Genomic DNA, 22647 nt, shown 5'->3' with positions numbered 1-22647 from the left:
TATATGCAATCTTCTTGGTAACATGTAGTAAGAAGTGTATATGTACTTACTGTACATTCAATTTTAAAATCTAACTTGCACTATCAGTTCTCAGTTTCATTAATGTTGGAAAAAACACTGTTCTGCTTCTGTGCACAGTACTACATGACAGCATGTAAATACATTTTTTAAAATATTTTTTTCAGGCATCTTTAAAAAATAGTGCTTTTAATGTCAGGTTTTGTAACTTCCTATGTTTTTGTAGGAATCAAAATTTGGCATGTAAGCTCTACAGTCATGTCCCTGTAAAAACAACAATGTAGAAGATTTCCAAATGTGCAGAAAAAGCCTGATAAAAAAGCTACAGTTCTACCTTCCATTTATATACTTGAAAATACACCTTTTTATTTCCCATGTTGCTACTATTACATGTAAATAGAGGTAAGAAAAGTTGCATGAAAGGAAAGTTAATGGAAGGCCACTTTGAGAAGCAGCTTGAGGAATACCTTTTTTTTTCTAGAGAAAATTATTCTCCAAAGTCCTATGTCTTTTCATTTATCACTTGAACTAACCTCACATGTTGTGAGGATACCTAAAGAACTTTTCAATCAGTTTAGAACAGAAGCCAAAAGTCTATAGCATGTTGAGTCTGTTTTAAATTGCACACACCAAGGCTGAGCAAGGTTGAGGAGCTCATTGCCACTGCATCTCATGGGGACTTTCCAAACACCAAAGCAGCCAGAAGCTCAAAGTTCATACCCATAAGATATCACTGGTTATCATAATTTCCCAGAATGGAATCTTCCAGCTCCTACCGAGTTTCTACTATCACGTCTAACCTCAAAGTTGAAAAACAAAAACACAGTCTGGCAGACTACCCTCAAAAGGTTGCTAAACCTTGATTTTCAATTAGTTTTATATCATTGGAATAGAGAAGTAAAGAAATGCCACCAGTCTTTTTCAAGTATCATTACTCCTGAACAGTACATGGAATAAAATAGACAACAGAATGCATACTGGTTACTACAGCTTAACTTTAACAGCATATAGAACCTTCACCTAAAAGCTGTTGATTTCAATACATTCAAGTCAGTGTTGTAACAAAAGAAATCACAGATTTTGTGGGGTTTTTTCCTAATGTACTGTACACTTAGAGTTTCTTCCAGAACAATCCTTAGACAAGTGACTACCTTCCACAGAAAGACATGCTTTTACTAGATAACTTAGTACTATGCAAGGATTGAATGAGCTCATTTTCACAGGTGGATGAGACACAGTAACAGGCCAATACATACCACATTAAAATGCTTGGCTGTGTGAGTACGGTACAGAAAGCTAGCATAGTAAATTACTAGAACAGTTGACTTCATTTATTCGCTTCACCTATTATTCTTTGAAAGTGTTAATAGAGCATCTCTCACAAAGACTAAATGTGCATCCACCACTCTAAGATGCTTACTGATTTCACCAGAAAAGCAGACCTGTTGAGCAGAACATAACGACATCAGAAGATGACAGCAGTTTAGTGTTCTGCAGAATCTGCTGCGAATCCGTGTTCCTACTTAATGTTCAATATATAAATTTGTAATAGGATGCATAACATAATCATGCCATGTCAGTTGAGCACTAATGTCATGTAAAACAAGTGCTCTTGTTTTTCTCTCAGAAAGCTGCTATCAGCACTGTTTGGATTTTATGCTGAAGCTGGGCAGAACAATTTTAGGGAAGACAGATACTTGCATGGAACTTGAAAAACAGGGAAAAAGCTGTCCAGTCCATTGCACATAGTGGGACTGGAGGACAGAGGGATAGTATTCCCTCTGTCACACCTGAATTCACTCAGTGAATACACTGAGGTATTTAAAAGCAGGTATTTTCTCAAATGAAACAATACACCAATGCTAAGTGGGTCCCAGTCACCCACAAAACTTCTGTAAGTGAAAGCACAGAACTCTGGGATGTAGTCCCTGAGTACCAAATGGTACAGCAAAAAAGTTTTAAAAATAATTTACTGTGCTAGCTTTCTATACTGCATTCACCAAATAATTAAATGTTATTACAAATCAAATAACAGGAACTGAGGTGCTTCTTGTCACAGAAGATCCAAAATCACTCATGATCAAAATTGTTTGTACTAATGCAACACTGAACTACAAAAATTGCATATTTGCTAAAGTTTAATGTGTTTAAACATTTTAAAAAGCTGAAGTAGACAAAAATTTATGTAGTCTTTAAAAAATAGGGAATTATATGCTGTCTGAAACTGTCTATATTGCAACACAAACACTGGTAGATTTGGATTTGTGGGCTCTGCAGGTTTTACAAGTGAAAGGCTCATCATTTTGGACATGTGCAATCAGAATAACCTACTATAATTATTCTTATGTAGTAGTAGTAAAAATATAAGTATTGTTTATATCTGTGAAAATAATGAATGAGTATAATACATTAATACTCCGATTACTAGAAAGAGCGATAAAAGTAAAGTGCCAGTAGCGACTCAAACTGCATTATTTAACACTTTAATTTCAAATTTAAAAGCCATAGAGTTTATATAGTTTGCTTAAAGACTAAACTGTGTCTTCATGCCTGGGATGATAATGATTTTGACACCAGCGTGGAGATACAAAAACTGGCTTTCATTTAATTGGTAGCATTTTAATCAAATCAGCAAAGCTTAGCTGTTTCTTGGAGGAAGCACTTCTCACTTCAAGCTCCTTTCTTTGGTGAGACTGCTAGCAGTCTTTGGTTTCTAACCTCCTAATCTCTAGTCTAGTGTCACGAATCAATAGGACTGTTCAGTCAAATAAAGATAGTAAAATGCTGCCTTCTGGGATAAAAAGAAGACTTAGTTTAAGTGATACATATTTTTCTAAGTGTGTATCTATAGCTTTCCAAATAAGACAAATTGTGCGTTTGGATGTGTTAAAATTTCCTTAGATTTCAGTAATGATCGCACATAATCCAAAGCCAAATGTTGTCTGTATACAGTATATTTGATAGAGTTGGTTAAAAAGTGAACAGATACGTTCTGATTTAAAAAAACAGAAGTTTTTAATGGAAACATAACATTTAATGGAGATATGAGGCAAACTTTAATTTCTTTTTTTTTAAATTCAAAATTTTAGACTAAACATTTTTATGGTGCAACTCTGCAGAGTGCTGAATGGCCTCAGATCCCATAGATCTTAGCAGCTGCTGATGGTGGTGGGGTAATCAGGGCTTTAAAAAAGTAAACATTACCAGAAAAATTATGTGTGACTCACTAAATTCTGCTGTCTGGTATACTTCATGACTCCAATTCATAACCTGCAAAATCACTCAGGGCAAAATTTAGTCTGAATCTTGTTAACTTTTCACTACTATAAGAGGTATAAACATTACATTAAAAAGTGATATGGAAAACATTTTCCAGTTATGTGAGTTTGCCATTATGTGATGTCATTCACCCTCTCATTTTTTAAATGAGGACTGAGCATGAACCAATATATTTGGGACTTACTGGAATTCATATGCAGGAAACTTGAGTATCTCTGAGCAAGCCATACTGAAAATAAAACCCCAACCTATTTATATATCACTATAACTAAATTGGAAGGAACCGGGGGCAGGGGTGGGGCGTGGGGTTGGCAGTATGACAGTGCTGTTACTGTATTTTCTTTACATAGTTGACCGTTGGCATGCTTCATCAAGTTTGAGGTTTTGTTTTCTGGCTGCTTCACTATTGATCCTCAGGTCAGATTTATCTCCATTACTGCCATCTGTCATTGTGGATTCTGCTTCTGTGCCTTCAGGAGTCCCTCCAATGGGCCGCAGAATTTTAGCATTCTCTTCTAGGGGGCGCTTCCAATGGGGCCTGCTTGCCATCCACAAAATAAGTGCACCAAATATGACAAGCAGAAGACCAAGACAGTTGACAAAAGTTGCCTCTGGCGGGGATGCACTATATGAAGGAGTCTTCCTTTGGAAGGGGGAAAAAAAAAAAAGAGTCAGTTGTTTTAAAGACAATCCTGGCCTAAAAACAGCAGTGTCCTTCTAGGTAGGAGGTCTTTTTAAAACAAAACAAAGCAATATCCCAATATTAGATGGTTATTATTCTGTGCAAATGGAAGTACAGTTTGCAAGGAATAACTCTAATAAACAAGTAAAAAAAATTACTTACAATGAAAATATAAGTTTTTCTGTGATTCCCATGAGAGCTGTTGCAATCACTGCTGCAAAGATGGTAAGACCCGAATAAACATGTATTGGCATGAGAGCTGCTCGGAGAGGAACTGGAGCAAAAGGGAGCAGAAAGACGGCAAAACCCAAGAAAAGCTAAACATAAAACAGATTAATAGTTAAAGCTATATGGGAAGAAAGTTGCACTTCTCAAGCAGAATAAAAATAATCATAAAAATTCAATTTTGAGATGTCTCCAGGTAGAAATTTGAAAAGAATTATCATTTTTATTTCTGAATATATTTCTCTTTAAAACCAAAGCAATAATTCTGGAAGCAGACATGAAATATTTTATAAATAATCTCCCCTAATATTAGTTTCCAAACTTATTGGTAATGCTAAAACTGCAACCAAACTAAGTACTGGAAACACAAGTTTTCAGTGTCACTAATTCAGTAATATATTAAAGGTGTGAGTAGCTACATTTTTAGTCTCTTCCAAATCCTGTTCTCCGCTTCTGTTACAGATTTACACATAAATGAAGATCAGAAGGCAGTCTTGACTTCAGTGAACTAAATAATTTTACCTTGTTAAGAGTTTTGGTTAAAGTACATGGTTTTTAGAAAGGCAATAGTCTATATCTCAATATATCATCAGCTGGCATTTACAGAGTTAGGATGTGCGCAGGTGGCATGAAGTTATTCAGGGGACATGAGTCCTCCCATGAGCACTAATTTTGTGATGGAAGATAACCTATCATGTCACATGGTTTCAGTTACAGGCTTGCCCAGTCATACTGAGGTTGCATCCCTTCTTTAGTTTGTTCTACCATTACTCACCCCTGCTGCTAAATTAGAAATAGTGCATGAATTTGTATTTCATCTTGCTTTAACTTCCAGTCTTAGTCCTTATTTTGTCTTTCCATGCTGGATTAAAGAGCCTGGTATTTTCTTCCTGGGAAGCTTTTTAATATACCATAATCAAGTCATCTCTTAATCTTCTTTAGATCTGCTAAACAGTTGGACCTTTATAAGTCTTTCACTGGAAGACAGTTTCCAGCTCTCAAATTACTTTTCCAGATTTTCTTCTTTTTTTTTTCATTCCATAGTATTTTATAATAGTTTTGCCAATGCCATATATGGAGGTTAAAATAATCTCTAATAGAGAATTTTCTTTTCCTGTTGTCACAGCTTTGTGAAAACTCATTTTCAGCTTCATGCCATCTTTGAATACTTCTTTCCAGAGACACTGCTCTCCAAGAGACAGTCTCCATTTACATTTCTTCCCTATCCTTAAATTTATATCCTTGTGCTATACTGTATTAACATACATTCATCTTAAATAAAATATAGTTACACTATTGTTCCTGTAGGTATACTATTATGTAAGCATCATCCTTCAACACTTTTTCAATTCTGAGACTGACATACCATTTCTGGCAATTGCCAGGTGTCTTCTCTGTTAATAGAGATACTGCTTTATGACTATTTTTTAACAATAGTGCTCAATCACTTAATGAACATCAGCCTCTGATTAGAGACTTATATCCCAGTTTGGAGGAAGTAACACCACAGTTCTATTGATGAGACAGGCAAGGCATTAAGTGCCACTGGTCATGTTTATAATAACAAAATGAAAAGTAGATTTAAGATCTTATTCACAATTCTTTATCTTAACCATTAGAAAAAAATGCTGATACTCAGTGTAGTGGCAACACAGATTTCCCTGAAATAACTGCATTATTAAGACAAGGAAAATCTTAACACTGCTCCTTCTTATTCATGAGCTGTTCAACTATAAAGAATACACTCAACAATGCTGCAGTATGCTTTCTTTTTTTTTTTTTAAGTGTTAAAAACACTATTTCAACACTATTTCCTGTACCTCGTAGCCTGAGCAAATCCCTCAGCTGGGTATCTTCTGTGCTTGATGACCAGATAATTAAGTCTTTTTTTTTTTTTAGTGTTTTGGCAAAAAACCTAAGAATCACAACTTGAATGAACAAAATTAATTTCCATAGTGTAATAACACAATATAGGGAATTCAGAATGTATATGCAGAAACATCACATCTGTATGTGTACATACATGACACATACAAGACGTACAATGTCAGGGCATGCCTGCTCTTCTATGCCAAAACATACTAGGTTAGCTATTTTTATATTATGATAACTCTAATTCTTTGCCAATTTGAGCTGTTAAAAGCATGCATACAAACATTTATCAAAGTTTTGCCAATTCATGAAAACTGGTTAGACAATAGTAGCTCATTCAGATGTCAGATCCTTTAGATCTGCACTGCTCCCTGCTGCACTTGTTCTGCTGATAAACAAAAGTCTTGAGGCCAAGGAATGACAACTTAAAATTATGATAGCTGGAAAAAAAGAAAAACTATTTCTTCATTTGAGACTTCCTTACTGAAAGCTCTAACCATATTTAAATATGCTCCAACAAACCAAACCAAGTAACTTCAGCTTAGAAACACACTACTGTATAACTGAATAGTAAATAAACTGCCATTATTCCAGCAAATCAACAGTATATGCTTTAAAATACCTTTTTCTTTGAAGTCAAGGATTCAGTATTTGCACATTTACATGTTAATTTGCCAAATCACAGAATGTAAAATGGGTATCCCAGTAGTTAAGAGTGTATTAGCGAGGGTCTATTGTGCCTGAATTAATCAACACATTCTTCAAATGCACAACGTGTTTATAAATACAGTTAGATTCTGACCTGGAGAGAATAAAATATAACCGCAGTCAGCCCAATCCAGCTGTGCAGGCTGTACATGTTAGGAATGTTCCTGGCATTGTGGTATTCAAACACGGCTACCATAGAAACAATTGCAAGAATCATAGCTATGGTATTTAATCCAGCATGTATGAACTTCATTAGGAGTTTGCTGCACTTCCAGGTCCAGGGCAACCTGTACACAATAAGAGCTGAAGAAAGAACAGAAACAAGATTTTGTGCCTTATAGGATAACTTATCTCCAATTTCCATAATCATGCATCATTCGCATAGTTCCATTGTAAATTACAGGAAAACCCAACCTTTAATCCTCTAAAAAAAGTCTATCAAAATGCTTTTTCTCCTACACACAGCATAGCATATTCCAAACATGCAACTGAGGCTTAAATATAGCTTTCAGGAAGATATCTTCACAATTTTAAAAAAAAGTGTGTTTCAAAAAAAACCCCCAAAAACAGTAAACAACACGGTGTCATCTTTTCCTCATTCCTCAAATTGACCTAACAGAAGTTCTGCATAGGATTTTGAGTTTTCTGCTACTAGTCAGATTGGAGGAATCGGGCCCAATTCTTATATTCAGAACACCACCTATTGAGAAAGTGTGTAAGATTATTTTTTAATATTTATTCTCTTTGCCAACTTTGGATAATGCTATTCTCTAATTGCGTAGATATTTATATGACTATCTATTGCACTGATATCAACAGGACTACTTTAAACAGGAGAATGCTGCTCAGCATAAGGGAATCATAATCTGACTCTTATGAGACAAAAGGATTTGGCAACAACAACTCTTCCAACACTGTCAGAGTTACTAATGCAAATATAGGCAAAACCCCCTTTACTTCTCAATGACCCTAGCTTTTTATGCAAAGAGCATAGGTTATGGAAAATAAATAGGATATTCAGTCTGTATGTTGTGATGAATAATAATAAATGACAAATTAATTTCAAAGTTCTGTTTACACATTTTTGTTTACTTGGATGCATGCCAGGAAATACAGTACTGCACTGAATAATTCACAAAGAAAACGCTATTCACAAGTGAAATTTCCAGACTATGATCAAATTTTAAATCAACGTATGCTTTTACATACTGTGTGAAAATATAATACTGGAATGAAAGTGTCCCTTAGAATATGTAAATATATACAGCACTTAGTTCTCAGCTTTCTACTTTTAAAAAGTAACAATAGTAAATCCTACAGAATCAGGAAGATAGAAGCCTTGTTTTTAAGACAGTTTGACAGAAATCAATCTATATAACATAGGTATGATTCAGCACACCAAGCTTATGGTCACCTCCAACAGTTCCCCAAAAGTTACATGGTAGTTTAATATCCTGTTAATATTGAAATAATTGCCTGCATCATGCTATTATTAATGAACGTAGTACTAATGATTATGATTCCTAATTTTGTAAAACAGGTATGCCAAAACGCCCCAAATAAGCCTCAACATTCCACGAGGATATTCCCAGCAAATCCTCCTTGCTCCATCTTACAATATGGCCCATAGTATTGTCAATAATTTACTCTAAGCACAGCAGAGTACTGGACTCTATATGTCTTGAAGTAAACTCGGTGTGGATAGGTCCTGGTCTCAGTTTTCAGTCTTTGATCTCAGAGAGCCAAGTCCAGGGTAAAATTTTTTTATAACATTTTTCTTGGCTAGATAAGATGCTGTGATCTAGTTGATTTAACTTCCAAAATCACTATCAAAGTCCCTAGCCACTAGTCCATGTAGTCTTAGATCTCTGTCTGGGCCATGAATTTTCTGGGCTGTTTCCCATAAACAGTATGATAGAAAAGCAAGGAATACTAATGGCTTGGACACTTGTTAATAATACCATGCATTAGCATGTTACATGCCACATCCCAGGACATATGCAGTACAATTTGGTTTAATCCTCTTTCTGTGAGGGCTATGTGTGAGGTTATACACTGCAACTTGAGTAGATCTGACTTTAACACTGTAAAAAGACAGAGTCCCATTTCCTCCTCACCACTTTTGTTCCACTTCTGCATGCTTCCCTTTGTCACAACTCATCATTTTCTGACCAGCAGGAGGAAGCAAGACAATCCAGGGAACAAAGGGGAGAAAAGGAGGAAGATTGTACTTTCAGTGCTGCAAGCTCTTAAAAACTGACTCAGACATGATACGTAATTTCATCTCAAAATTAAAATAGCCTGGGTTAAGAGCACATACACAATTTCAGCATTTTTAGTGGTGACATGCTAGCAGTCCTGTGAAGAACTTTCTCTAGGTACAGCATCTCTTCTCCACTACTGCTAAGAGATTTGACGGTCTAGGCATCCTTAGACACAGCTTCTTCACTCAGATCTCACTCCTTTTTTGAGCTCTGATTTTAAAGCACATCACATAGGGCAGAGTGATATTGCAGTATCTTGTATGTGGCATGGGACACCTGTTCTTTGCCAAATGTACAAAGCAAAACCCTAGAGTTAGCTCTCTAGTATTTCTGACTGGCACGTGCTGCACATGCTGTAGGGAGGTGTCATGGATTGCTCATGAGATGCCTTCCACCTTAGCAGGCACATGGCGTGGTTCTGTGAGTGCACTGGGTGTGCACTGCACAGCACCTCAGAGCTGCCAGTAAGGAACATTCCTCTTCACTCCTGTTTCCTTTCCTGCTCCTTCTTGGCTGATCCTGTTGCTCACCTTTGGCAAGTTTTGAATGCCTGCTAGATTCTTTGGGAACCTCTTTAACACAGAATGGACAGGTGCCCATATATGATTTCAAAGGGACTCAAACTAAGCTCCTCAAGAGAGCTGCCTCTTCACAAGCTGCCTATGATGAGACCCTTACAGCTCAGGAGTTACTTACCCTTCCAATTCTTGAGAATTCTGCAGCCCATTGGAATTTAGAAACTCCAGGAATGAGCTACTTTTCCTTTGAACAGATGTTTTGTTATGTTTGAGGCAGAGATAATCATGTTTGTCAGATAATTCAGAGCAAGCATTATCTTCAGATGTGATGAGGTGAAAGACTATGCTTACTTTAAAACAGGTTTGCACTCCTCCTTGCTCTTGCACATTGTCCACCATCTCCCTTTTCCCATCTATGGCACTTCTGAGACCCTTCGTGCAGACAATTCAACTTTATTCCGGCAAAAACGGTACTTGGGATGAGTGGTGGGGGGTGGGTGTTAGTTTTTTGCTAGTTGAGTTAATTTAGTTTATGGGTCTGACAAGAGCCACAGCTGGCACAAACAAACGAGTAAGAAGATGAAGTCTGAGTCAAAGAGAAAGCTGAAAGGGAGAAGTGGAGGAAACAAGTAGGAATATTTCAGTCACAGTGAGCTGTTAGATTGTCTCACCCACCTAGGTAATTCATCCACACAGATGAAATTTAAGTGACTCTGTCACACCACGTGGTAATGTGGCAGACCAGGATTTTTCCTTCTCTTTTCTCTAAGAACTCTTAAGTAACATTCCTGCTGTATTCCTTTATTAATATACTGCTGACGTTAGGACACATCCTCATGTATCATACAAATTGCATGATATTTATAAATCATATATGATCAGGAATATTAATTGTGCAAGCATCTTCCAAGATTTATAGTGTCGACCTACAACTTTTTGTACAGAGTTTACAGGTGACTCATAAGCAGTAAAAGACTGATCTGAGGATGGGAGACAAAGACTACCTCACTCTCCTTGTTCTGACTCACTCTTTATTCAATTTTCCACAACCCCAAAAACCACCATGTTGCTCCGCAGTCTGCAACAGAGGTTGTCACACCTCTGTAGGAAAAAATATTTTTAATTAGGTGAGTAATGGGAAATCCTCAAAAATCATTTATTCAACATTATATTTTGATGGGTTTCTTAATTAGCCCTTTGGGAGAGAACCAAACATTATCATTTGCTGGCCAAACACAAACTAGTGTGCAAATACTCCTTTAGAGCATGTCCTCTCTCTACAGTCATTATTCATCATTTCCACATGTAAAATAGGACAGAATTCCTTATTTACTTATTTAACCCATTCTATCACACTACTATTCCATCAAGCCCTTCTTAAAACTCATTTTTTCCTCATGTTTATTTTCCTGTCTTATTCTTTTCAAAAATGTTGCTGTACTAGTATGCACACAGACTTTTATTGCCTGTGTTTTTCCCACTTTTAAGTCTAGAAAATAATCTGGACAATTACTGTGCACTGACAGTGTTTTGTCAGGTATCATTTACCTATAGGTGCTGATCCACAAATAGTAAGTGTTGATATTAACATGCCTACAGCTTTTTCACTTGATTGACAAGATACACAACACTTATCAGGGCTCATCTACTTCCCAATATATACATTATTAAAGCCATCCCTTCTACCTCCTACAGACCAACAATACCACATTTCTAACCTTTGTATAGACCTTAATGAACTCAAGAAACAGGTGATTTGATTATTATTTCAAATCCTCCACACAAATTTAACCAAGATATTTATTAGCTATTCCTGTCTACTTTTAACTACTTAAAGACTTCTTTTTCTTGTATGTGTGCAAAGAGACATCCTATTCCACAGTCTAATTCGAATTACTTTGAACTCAATGGCAGACTTCTGACAGCCAAATCTGAATCAGATTCACAGTGGTATCTTATCTGTTGATATTTCATCTGATTTACTACTATACTACTTCAGTCTCTGACTTTGCTTTACTTGTTATACAACAGGATTTCCCCCCCAGATAATGCCCTATATCAATGAATTCCTTGTATATGTTTTTTTTCTTTTTTTGAGCTATGGTAAACTCCCATTTACTTTACATATATCCTTACTTACACAAGGCTTGAGGCAACAACCCCTGAAACTCTGTGGCACAGGGACAAACCAAGTTTCAGGGGGGGAAAAAAAAATATGTAGGAAAAAACTGCAGAAAACCTCCCCCTATTTTCTTCAGAAACTCTATGCTTATATAAAATACAGTACTTTGATCACAGTAAGTAGCATAGATCTTAGTGCGGTCAACAGGTGTTTCTTGTTGCTTCTTTATAGCCTGAAATTACACTTCCCAGGACGTATTGAGCAATATCATGTAAAACAACTTCAAAATAGTTCATTGCTCAATAGTAATTTGTAACTGGAAGCCACAAAGCTGAGAACACACCCCACTCCCATTGAAAAGATGAGATTTGCAATGTATGTTCAAATCACAATGTTTCCTTAATAGCCAGGACTAGACAGTCACCCACTCCTCCTCCCTCTTCCAACCTCTGACTGGCTGGGCTCCCGCCGAAGAGCGAGTGAGCACACATGTGATGCAAACAACATGTTCCACTGGAATGAATATCCGGATGTGCTGGACAAGTTTTATGGCTGGATGAATGCAATACATCATTCAGCAGTGAAGCAAATGTAAATAAGGTTATTAAAAATGAAACTCTAAGTTTGTCTAGACAAAACTCTAGTTTGTCTTCTATTGCAAAGAAAAAATACTGCTTACATTTAGCCTGTAAGTCTCCAGAGGTTCTTCATTACTTAACAACGGTAAAATCTTCCCCATCTTCTCCTCCCAAAAGTAAGCGGTAAAACTGTGGGAGAATTTCCTCTGTTCTCTGCAGTATTTACGTGCCCTGCTTGGAGATAGTACTAATGTTGCACTAGCAAGAATTTTGTTAATTGCTTTATAAAAAAATACTGTTGGAAGTTGTTACCTGTGTCAAATTTCCCCATTAGTTTTAATGCCATTAGCATAAACTGACACTCCCAAATGTCAGGCTTTTGAAGGTACAGTCCGGTGCCCTTATTTTTGCAATATTCAGCTCTAGTTTAAATATATTCACAGGCTAGATAAGTCCCTCTGTGGTGCTCTACCATTACCTGTTTTTTAAACTTTACTGAGAGCGTTGTATTTTTATTTTCTAAATTGATACAGTTTATGAACTATAGTGTGTCTGAGTCACTTTCTTGGAATTAGCCAAGTACACTAGCAGTAAAAACACAGTTCAAACTCCAGTGCTCCTGCTGATCTCAAGCAAAAAAACCTTGCACTTAAGGCCTACCATACTAGTTGTGTGGGATGTTACAAAAAAGGTAAGTGTAACGGGAAACGTTTACAAGTCAGTCCAAGGCTGACCCCTATGCAACCAAAAGTTCATACGCTCTGTAAAAAAAGCAAAAGCCACCAGAGCATCACAATCATTGCACGTTATTTAGGCAACAGAATTAAGAATGAACTTAAAAGATATATTTTACAAAATAATTTACAGTAAGTCTGGGCTGATGAATTGCATTTTAGTGATGCTTACGATGACACATTTTCTCTGGCAGAAACCCCATTCGTGGATTTCTGTAGCCAGCTTCAGTGGTACTGAAGTTTCCTTTCTCCTCTCAGGATACGGGAGGGAGCCAAAAGAGAGGGAGCCAAAAGAGAAACTTTCCTCGGGCAGCATTTCTGGCATTTCGATTCTCAACTTGCATAAATTCAGGCTGACTAGGAAAACACACCTCGCAAGCATTACTCAAAGTGCAAAGCAATCCCAGGCCAGGGTAAACAAGTGCTTGCAGAAAAAAAGCACATATAGCAGTTTCGGCTTACTACAAGGGACTCTTTGTCCCTTCTCGGGGAGCGCTGGCTTTCCCAAACCGCTCCGGCCGTGCACCGCGGGCCGCCGCGCTCCCGCTGCCACCCGCTGCCGGCCGCCCCGGCGGCTGCGCCCAGCGCCCCCAGCGCCGCCCCGGCCCACGCAGCTCCCCGCCGCTCCGCTCCGCCCCGGCCCCCGCCGTGCCAGCGTCGGGCACGGGCCCCCGACGCACCGATGCCCTGGATGAACACGAAGCCCGTGATGATGAGGACGGGGTGCCAGTTGAACTCCCGCGGGCCTCCGTCCCAGCTCAGCCCCTCGCGGTAGTGGAAGACCCAGACGAGGGAGAAGACGACCGACACGAAGCCGACCAGCAGCGCCGAGACCAGCAGCGCCAAGAATCGCCCGTAGTCCTCCATCTTCTGAGCCCGGAGCGCGGCAGGCAGCGCCGCGAAGGAGGGGCCGGGCGGCCGGGCGGGGTCGGGCCCGGGCCGGGGCCGGGGCCGGGGCCGGCGGAGCGGCGGGCGGTGCCACCCCGCAGCACGCTGCCCGCCCGGCGGGGTCAGGGGCGGGAGCGGGGCGGCCCTCTGCGCCCCTCCGCCCTACCCGGCGTCGGGCCGGCGTCCCGCCGCGGCCTCGGCACTGCTTCTTCGCGAGGAGGGTGTTGCTTTTGTCTTTTAAAGCAGTTTTTACAAGCCTGACGAGGGCTTCTTTCCCTCGCGTTCAGAACTGCGCCTTGGGAAAGCCGTTCCTGTGCCAGCCCGTCCCCTGCCAAGGCGCCGGCCCCGCAGCTCTGCCCGCTACCCCCCGGCGCCAGAGCGTGGGGGTCGATGTTTGCGGGACGTGGTTGTAGTGGGTGTGGCGGGTGTGCTGAGTGAAGACACTGATGGGCGGCAGGAATTTACAGACCTGCCGAAAAGATAAGCCAACACAGCCATGACCACTAAGAGATAAAGCAGGAACGCTGCTGAGATGAAGAGGCAGGCGGCACACAGAAAATGCAGAGTAGAGGCACGCTTAAAGACACCGATGGCCTGTACTTGCAACACGCTTTCTGTTATGATCATTCCCTTTACCTCCTACTGGATTCACTGAGTGCTGCAAATGTGAAACAGATACTAACCGGTTTCATATATGGACTCTGGCCTATGTATGCAGGAGTATTTGGCCATTGTTCTGCTGAATAGCATCGAATACATCAAATACCCACGGGCTAAGCAAGGGAGAGCACAAACCTTAAGACAATTCCAACAGGGATGGAAAGGCCCACTGCAGGGAAGTTAGAAAGGAAAACAGAAGAAAAAGAAACAGAATTGCGAAAGAGACAACAAGCATTGTTAGCCAAAAATACAACTTGATAGATTAGATCAGGTTTGTCAAATCATCTATTCTGTTGCTTTTTCCTTTGTTGTAGAACATTCAGCAGTAGTAGGAGGATATGCCCAAACATATATTCAACACTACTTTTCTGGTATTTGATTAACTTACTTTTGAAATATATATAGTGTCAGAATACATATGAATTAGAAAGTCATTAACTGATTGAGAGGAAGAAAATACCATTAAGTCTGGCTAGCCTTTGAGCTGTCTGATATCTCATGCTCAAATTGAGGCTTGAAAAATGAAAGGAAACAGTTTTATGGAACTTAAAATAGTTTCAGTAGAGTATCTGCCAATTCAAACCCAAGTACTTACTAAAGCATTGGAAACATCTACATAGAGACGTGAAGATGAAGCCAGATTGGAGTGGGATCCAAATATATTTCTTAGTTATTCTCTCTAATCTCCTAAAAAAAGATGTTGGGCTCTGACATTTTAAAGAAAAACTTAACTTAGGCATCAGTTCTATAATGGCGTTTAGCTTTAATTTGCATTAATTCGGTGTGACCTGCTCTCAGGATTTAAGTGGTTGCTCATTCTAGTCACAATGGTAACTATAACATTGATACTGTTAAGTTTCACAAGTCACAGCATCTAAGAGCAGTGAAGATCTAAGCTCTGAATCGTCTGATGAATGCGCTCATGCATGCACTTCCAAGGCTGACAAGTTGTCATTAGCTCATGAGGCAAGCAATATCTCAATATTACGTTCATTAAAATTTTACTAAGTTTTCTGTGGATTGCTTAAATACAGTGAATCTTTCTATTCCTTACTTGCAAACCAGCATATAATAAAACCATAAATCTGCCTCCTTATGCACACAAAATGTCATGTGGCTTAAACAGCATAGTATTTAGAGATGTTGAATTTGGGGGTATTTTTACCTGTTAAAAAGATCTTTTTTCTCTACTTCTCTGGAATTCTTTACTCATTGTCTTTTAAACAATCAAATATTCTCTGTTACCTTGTCAAAAACGTAGTGTTTAGTTAAAGAGTATCATAAAACCTTCAAATTTATGTTGAAATGTTACAGATCATGAAGCATCAGTTTCATGGTGCTTGTCAGTCCCATACAGGGAATCACAAAATTATTACACATAATTCCAAAAAATGGGTTCATAGACCCCAAAATCTGTCCATTCTTTCTAGTTATACCAGCTGGTCTAGTAAAATGGGTTTTGTCTCTGTGAAGCCTAAAAATTAACATAAAACAGATATTTATTTTAATCTACCTTCTGTGAACCTAAATCTCCAAGTTGCAAAATACTTCCAGTTCTCACTGGTTTCAACAAGCTTTGATGACATCCAGTCACCCTGACAGTCCCATATATGAACCCTCTACCCAAGGGATTTTCTTTATGCTTAAAACTATGTATCTCAGAAGACCTTCATGAATTCCTGTTGCTCAAACTGGTGTACCCTTTTAAAGCAGCCAATAACAAGAGCAACACAGATTTTTACTGAATTGAAAAATGAAGCCCAGTTTCGCCAGCTAACTGTGAACAAACTCTTTTCAAAATAGAACAGAAGAAATGCGAAAGCTTACAGAGTGTTAAATAAACCAAACCTGAACAAAGTGCAAAATAGTTAGACAAAGTGAAATGTACTTTATGGAAAATCTGTAATGCAGAAGAGATTTCAGAGGGAACAATTAGTAATTCCTGCCTGTATTTCTCCTTATTTACTGTTCTTCCACCTCTTCTTGCCCACTTGACACAACTGTCGGATTGGTATAGAAACAGAACAGACGGCTACAATGTCCAAGGGGATTGCATGTTTACATGGAGGTGGGGACTCGACATCACAGAGCCAACCGCTGCAGGCTGAATTACGTATTGGATAATCTGTTTGGAACATAAACCCACTGGCATAAAAACAAAACTAGCCTGTAAGGGATTTTCAGGTCTCTTGGATCGATGAACACCTGTTTTTGTTGACCATTGCTGTAGATAGGTGCCACAGCAGTTCGTAATCTCTAGCTTTCCATCGTGATTTAACCCCAGCCAGCAACTAAGCACTGCACAGCCACTTGCTCACTTCACCCTGGTGGGATGGGAGAGAAAATCAGAAAAGTAAAAGTGAGAAAATTTGTGGGTTGAGGTAAAGACAGTTTAATAAGTAAAGCAAAAGCTGTGCACACAAGCAAAGCAAAACAAGGAATTTATTCACTACTTCCTGTTGGCAGCTCCAGGAAAGCAGGGCTCCATCATGCATAATGGTTGCTTGGGAAGGCAAAACACCATCACTCTGAATGTCTCCCCCCTTCCTTCTTTTTCTGCCAGCTGTATATGCTGAACATGATGTCACATGGTATGGAATATCCCTTGGGTCAGTTGGGGTCAGCTGCCCCAGCTGTGTCCCCTCCCAAATCCTTGTGCACCCCCAGCCTACTCGCGGTGGGGTGGGGTGAGAAGCAGAAAAGGCCTTGACTCTGTGTAAGCACAGCTCAGCAGTAACGAAAACATCCCTTTGCTACCAACAATCAAAACATAGCCCCATACTAGCTACAGTGAAGAAAATTAACTCTGTCCCAGCCACACCCACCACAATTTCTCAGAGCGTCTGTGTCCTAGAGCACACTGATGTTTTTTCAGTACAGTCCAACTGTCTCAGTGCGGTGCTCCCTCAGCAGGTCTGTCAGGACATCACCTAATACATGCTTCTTTCTTTGGGTTGCTGCATTGTCAGATGTAGGAATAGGATGACTGTGACATCAGACCTGGAAGAACCCACAAAGTAGGCAGACAAAGTAAGACCTACAAAACAGACAAAGATTCACAGATTATTTTGAAGAGGCAGCAATGGACCCCTGTCTGTGTTGTGCCCGCGGTACATGGCTACTTGGCAACTTCTGTCATTGTTACTCTACCATTAATACATTTTGGGAGCAGCAGCCTAGACATAAATGTACATTTGTGTTTATCTAAGCAACCCGCCATGTTACCATAGATCGTTATTTTATGCTTTTGATGTAACTTCTTAAATAGAGGAAGTGTTTCTAATTTCCAGTGACCAGTAACTGACTTGTCAGAGCTGTAGTTAGAATGAGGTTAGAGTCTTTTTTACCACTTACAACTTTATCTCTGTTTTTCCATCCTGGACAAGTCATTGAAGACCCAAGCCTTAGAACAGGACATTCCAGACAAGTTACAGTGCCCCTCAAAGCATTTGGATGAGTTTTTCAGAAGCCTGATGGCCGTTCATCTTGTAAACAAACAAAACTGCTGAGATAGTCCAGCCAGGTTTGTCCTGGCAGCTAACTTAACTGACTCTTGTGGAAGCTTTAGAAATAGCCCCCCAGCAGTTATATTACTAGGAGTAATACTGACAAATGAGTTTAAGTAATTAGGGTTTGGATGGCACAAACAAACCAGAATGATCCTTTTACTCTTTTTGGCACTGAGTTCCATGTCTAAGCAGCAGAACCATTTGACTTTTTCTATTGGGGGCATCACAAATTTATCTTTGCAAAAATTGCGACTATTGAATGGGACCCTTCCTAGAAATAATCTTTACTTGTTTTCCACCCTGGAGAGAGCTTTCACTGAGCTAGAATAAGACATACAGTGTAGCTTTTGTCCACAATTCTATTCTGGTTATAGGCCAGTCATTATTACCTGTGCAAGGAAACCCTTTATTGTGCTTCAATATGTAGACAATTTGCTTCTGTGAGTTGTAAAATAGTTTTCTGAACATTTAAAGTCTTTTGTAAAAATTTTTGAAAATTTTGGAACCATGGGGTGGTAGTTGGAACTGCCAAAGGACGATTAGAAAATTTGACTGCTTGCACTTTTTATTTGGCTTGCACTTTCTCATTTTCTTCCCCACGACTCAGCAGCCTTGTCAGTGAATATATACGCAATGACAAGAGAAAGACAAAATGTGCATTCTCTTTATGCTCAAAGCAAATCTTACCAAAAGAAGCCAATCTTTCCTATTCTTTCAGTCCCTAGGCACATTTATCAAATACAAATAAAGATAGGGGTAGAACTTCTGGGATCCCATTTTGGCTTCTCTGTCCAGATCACTGAGACGTCATGGTGAAGCAGAAAAAAAAAAAAAAAAAAAGTGATTTTGTTGAAGTAGAAATGCTGGAAGTATGCTGCTTTGGTCCACAAGAGAAATGTTTGTAAGACACTTATAAAATCAAGCCAGCTTCCAGGCAGTAGAAAGAAGAGGCAGTGGCATTATAAAGGGCTAAAATAGGAAGAATGTGGTGTCAACAGTTAAGAGTTTCCTAGATCTTTGCCCCAGAGCATGGAAATGTGTCGCAACCATGCTGCACGTTGTGTGTTAGAGGCAGGCAACGCACGTACATAGCCAAAGCTGAGGCTAACTGCAGATCCAGAAGATAATCAGGAAAACTGCCAATGTATGAGTGAGAATGTGGAGCATCCAAGTAAACACGTTAACAGAATAATTTTCCCATCTGGCTTCTGGCAAGCAGCGGTTACTGGGGACTGGCTGGCTGGTGAGCCTGCAATCCTGTGCATCACATGCCTGTGCATCACATGGAGTGCACTGCTTCTCCTGCAGCACCTCAAGTAAGCCAGAGCTCTTGAGCCACTCTGCAGAGTAATTCCAGTGAATTTTAGCTTCCCCTTCCATGCTTCCTTTATGTCTTTTTGAGAAGAATGTACACTTACTCTTCCTTCAAAATATAATATTCTTAAGAATACAATATTCCTTCCCCACTCAGGCAGGAATAAGGCATTTGTACTCCCAGTTTACTAAATGAGCTATTGAGCTATACCAGCCAAAGCAGTTCACAGAATCACAGGTTGTATAAAATTGTATAATTTTAACTCTTCACTGTGCTAGAATACCTACTTCCCTTTATTAAAAAAAAAAAACCACAAAACAACAAAACCCAAACTGTTTTTGCAGTTCATTTTAATCTTTTATTATTCAAAAGAAGCAGTCTGACTACTTTAAACTTATTTAATCTATCAAGATTAGAGTGTATTAGTGTGTTGACAGAAAATTATTTTGGACCTCCTGAGGGTTATTTTGGTCATCGTTTTGTAACTTCAGTAAAGCAGAAATAAATACTAAAGTTATAGTTGTGTAAATGCCAAGTCTAGCAACCAGAAAGCTTCAAGCGGTCCTCTCTGAAAATCTAAGATTGCGAAATAGCTGCAAAATAAACATGTTCCCTTACTTATCTCTAATGTGGATTTTAAATACTGGAATACTTGTTTCCTTCTTTTAGTACTCATCTATTCAGTGTCAGTATCAGGAGAGGCACCTGGAACTCCTGTTGATACACAGAAATTTTCTTCAAATATCAATAGGGCTAGTTGACAATTACTATACTATTCATCCATTCTTCAAAAGTAACATTTTTGCAGGAAGTGTTTAAATTCTTTGTTTCAGCAGGGACTAATTAAATTTCTCCAGTTCATGGAGATAAAGAAAACTTTCAGAAAAGGTTCAGATATGCTATGCAATTTTTATTAGTGAGGCATTGCTACATACATATCAGATCAATTCACACACCTTCCAGAAAAAAAGTTCTTCAAAGGTTTTGTACTGGTGACTGTAGCAACACTTGGTGGTTATGAAAGAACTTAGTCGCTGTTCTATAAATTATTTTGTGGTTCAGCCTTAGAAAACTACGTTCTGACTTCTTCTTCCGCTTTTTCGCTCCTCTCATTTAGGTTTTTTACATTGTGGCAACAGCAGAAAGTTTGTATCAAACAACCTTAGATGAAACCCAACGTGAATTCACTAGTCCATGACCTTTTTCCTTACTCGCCAATATTTTCCCTTTGCAGGCAGAGAGCCCAGAGACTTTGCTTGAAGCAGTTCCTCACAACTGTTCTTTAAGAAAACAGCCAGTCTACATGCCATCCTATATGGATGTTCTTTCTAGCAGGTACTCCTAACAGCAATCTTTATTGTAACTGGGAAGAGAATTAAATTATTAGCTGTTCCATCGTGTGGGATAGCTGTCACAGTTCCACAAGGAAAAAAAGGTTTCTTGCTGGTGAGTTTTTGGCAGTCTTCAGTTACTGTTAAGTAATATAAACGGTATTTTTCTCGATAACAAGAGGAAAATAAAAGACAAAATGAGAATAAAATGAGCAAGAAACTGTGCTGTTAAAGTAATGGAACATATCCAGAAAAAAAGAATAATTACTTCTCCATGCTGAAAATGCAGAAATTTTGGGTGAAGTTACCTAATTGGGAATGTTGGCAAAAGTGGCTAAGATCCCTTCAATTCTATGGTTGAAGTACACATCTGAGAATCTTCACCCATGTTAACAGTTCATATATGCATTTACATTTATATATAATGTGTACATTCATATATATGACATATATATTCTTTTCTCCTTGGGCATCTAGTGCTAGTGAAATAATGGAAACATGAGCTTTTCAGCTTCAAACTTTAACAGTATGCATTTGGTCCAGTTACTTGAGACTGCATTTGGTCTAATGACTCGAGGCTTTACCTGCAGGCTCTGGAAGCCATGGCATGAGTGGTAAGCACCCCTGAAATACACAGGAAGTAAGGGAACTCAGAATTTCACACTCATAGTTCCTTAGTCTGATTTTTGTAAAACAGAAAGCTATCAGTAAATGGGTTTCTTGATCATAAAGCAGTTAGCTACTGCCTATGTAAAGTGAAGAATATTCTTGTCTTCCATATTTTATTCATCTTAATTTCTGAATTTATAAATGGGAAATAAACTACTTTTGAAGAAGTTAATTCTGTTTTTTCAGAGCAATTTTGTTTCGTTTTTCTTGCAGTAATATCACACTTGCTTGCAGAGATAATTATGCTGGGCATGTGCACAAGAATGTTTTCTCCTCTGTAATGGAAACCACATGAGTATCCTTAGAATTTCTCCAGTCTACAAATAGTGTTATTCTTTAGTATACTCAATTACTCAGATTGTATAAGAGATTTCCAAGTACCTAATTTACATTATGAAAAAGAGAAAGATAAGTGCTCTAGAATCATCATAAATGGACATCAAACTACAGGTCTACAGGTCAGATCTAATGCATTCATTCAAATTTCCTATCAAATTGATACTGCACAATAGTACAGCCCTGCCAGCAACAGCTACCAAAAAATGCTTACATGTAACATCTCCTAGCAAAGCAAGGCATTACCTTTTTCTGGTGGATGGGTTTTGTTTCAAAATTTAACTTGAAATAAAAGCTGTTGATTCAGGGAGGCTGCCACCAAGTGTGTGGGTATTTCTGTTTGGTTCAGTTACAGGGTTATTTTTAACAATGTAATAAACTACTGGTTTGTGATCAGGATTTTCTTCCCATCCAAATAGAAGTTTATTTTTGGAATTTCCTGGGGCTCTGCATAGGCACAGAAGGCAACACTGCTGTTCACAGCTTGAAAGGCACAACACATAAGCATTTAGTGATTCTGCTTCTCTGGTGTGTCCCAGCCCATTCATATGTAGGGTTGTGAATAAACCCACAGAAGTGTTCAGGGCTAGTCATTCTGGATTCCCTGTTCTTAAATAGCTTTCCAGGTGGTTTAAATTAAGCAGAAATATCTCACTTGTTTCTGAATGAAAACGTCTATGTGTGACCTTCCAGGATGGAACATCTGCCATTATCTGTAGTGCAGCAACACACTGTGTATTTAGAGTGATAGAATTTCTTACACGAAGCCTATAATCATCTTCATCAAAGACTGGGCTGCCTTCTGGTCATTACGAGTTGCTGCATTTTTCACAAGATGGATACTGATGTACAATTGTTGATTTAGCAGAATATGAATATAACTACAAAAGTCTGCAATAACTTACAAATAACTGTTGCTGGAAAGTATAGTTCAGTACT

General features: G+C 38.8%; 1 protein-coding gene across 1 annotated transcript; it reads right to left on the bottom strand.

Moving 5' to 3' along the window:
• Window positions 1-944: 944 nt before the first annotated feature.
• On the bottom strand, window positions 945-14386 carry CYBRD1 (cytochrome b reductase 1). The gene is given in 7 exon segments (XM_075093439.1): window positions 945-3940; window positions 4142-4296; window positions 6879-7087; window positions 13681-13933; window positions 13936-14109; window positions 14112-14251; window positions 14254-14386. Coding segments are annotated over 7 exon segments (1365 nt in total). The 3' UTR covers window positions 945-3639.
• Between the last annotated feature and the right edge of the window lie 8261 nt (window positions 14387-22647).

Source organism: Phalacrocorax aristotelis, chromosome 5, assembly GCF_949628215.1.
Source record: "Phalacrocorax aristotelis chromosome 5, bGulAri2.1, whole genome shotgun sequence".
NCBI classification, from domain to species: Eukaryota; Metazoa; Chordata; class Aves; order Suliformes; family Phalacrocoracidae; genus Phalacrocorax; species Phalacrocorax aristotelis.
This window is presented reverse-complemented; position numbering and strand designations above follow the sequence as displayed.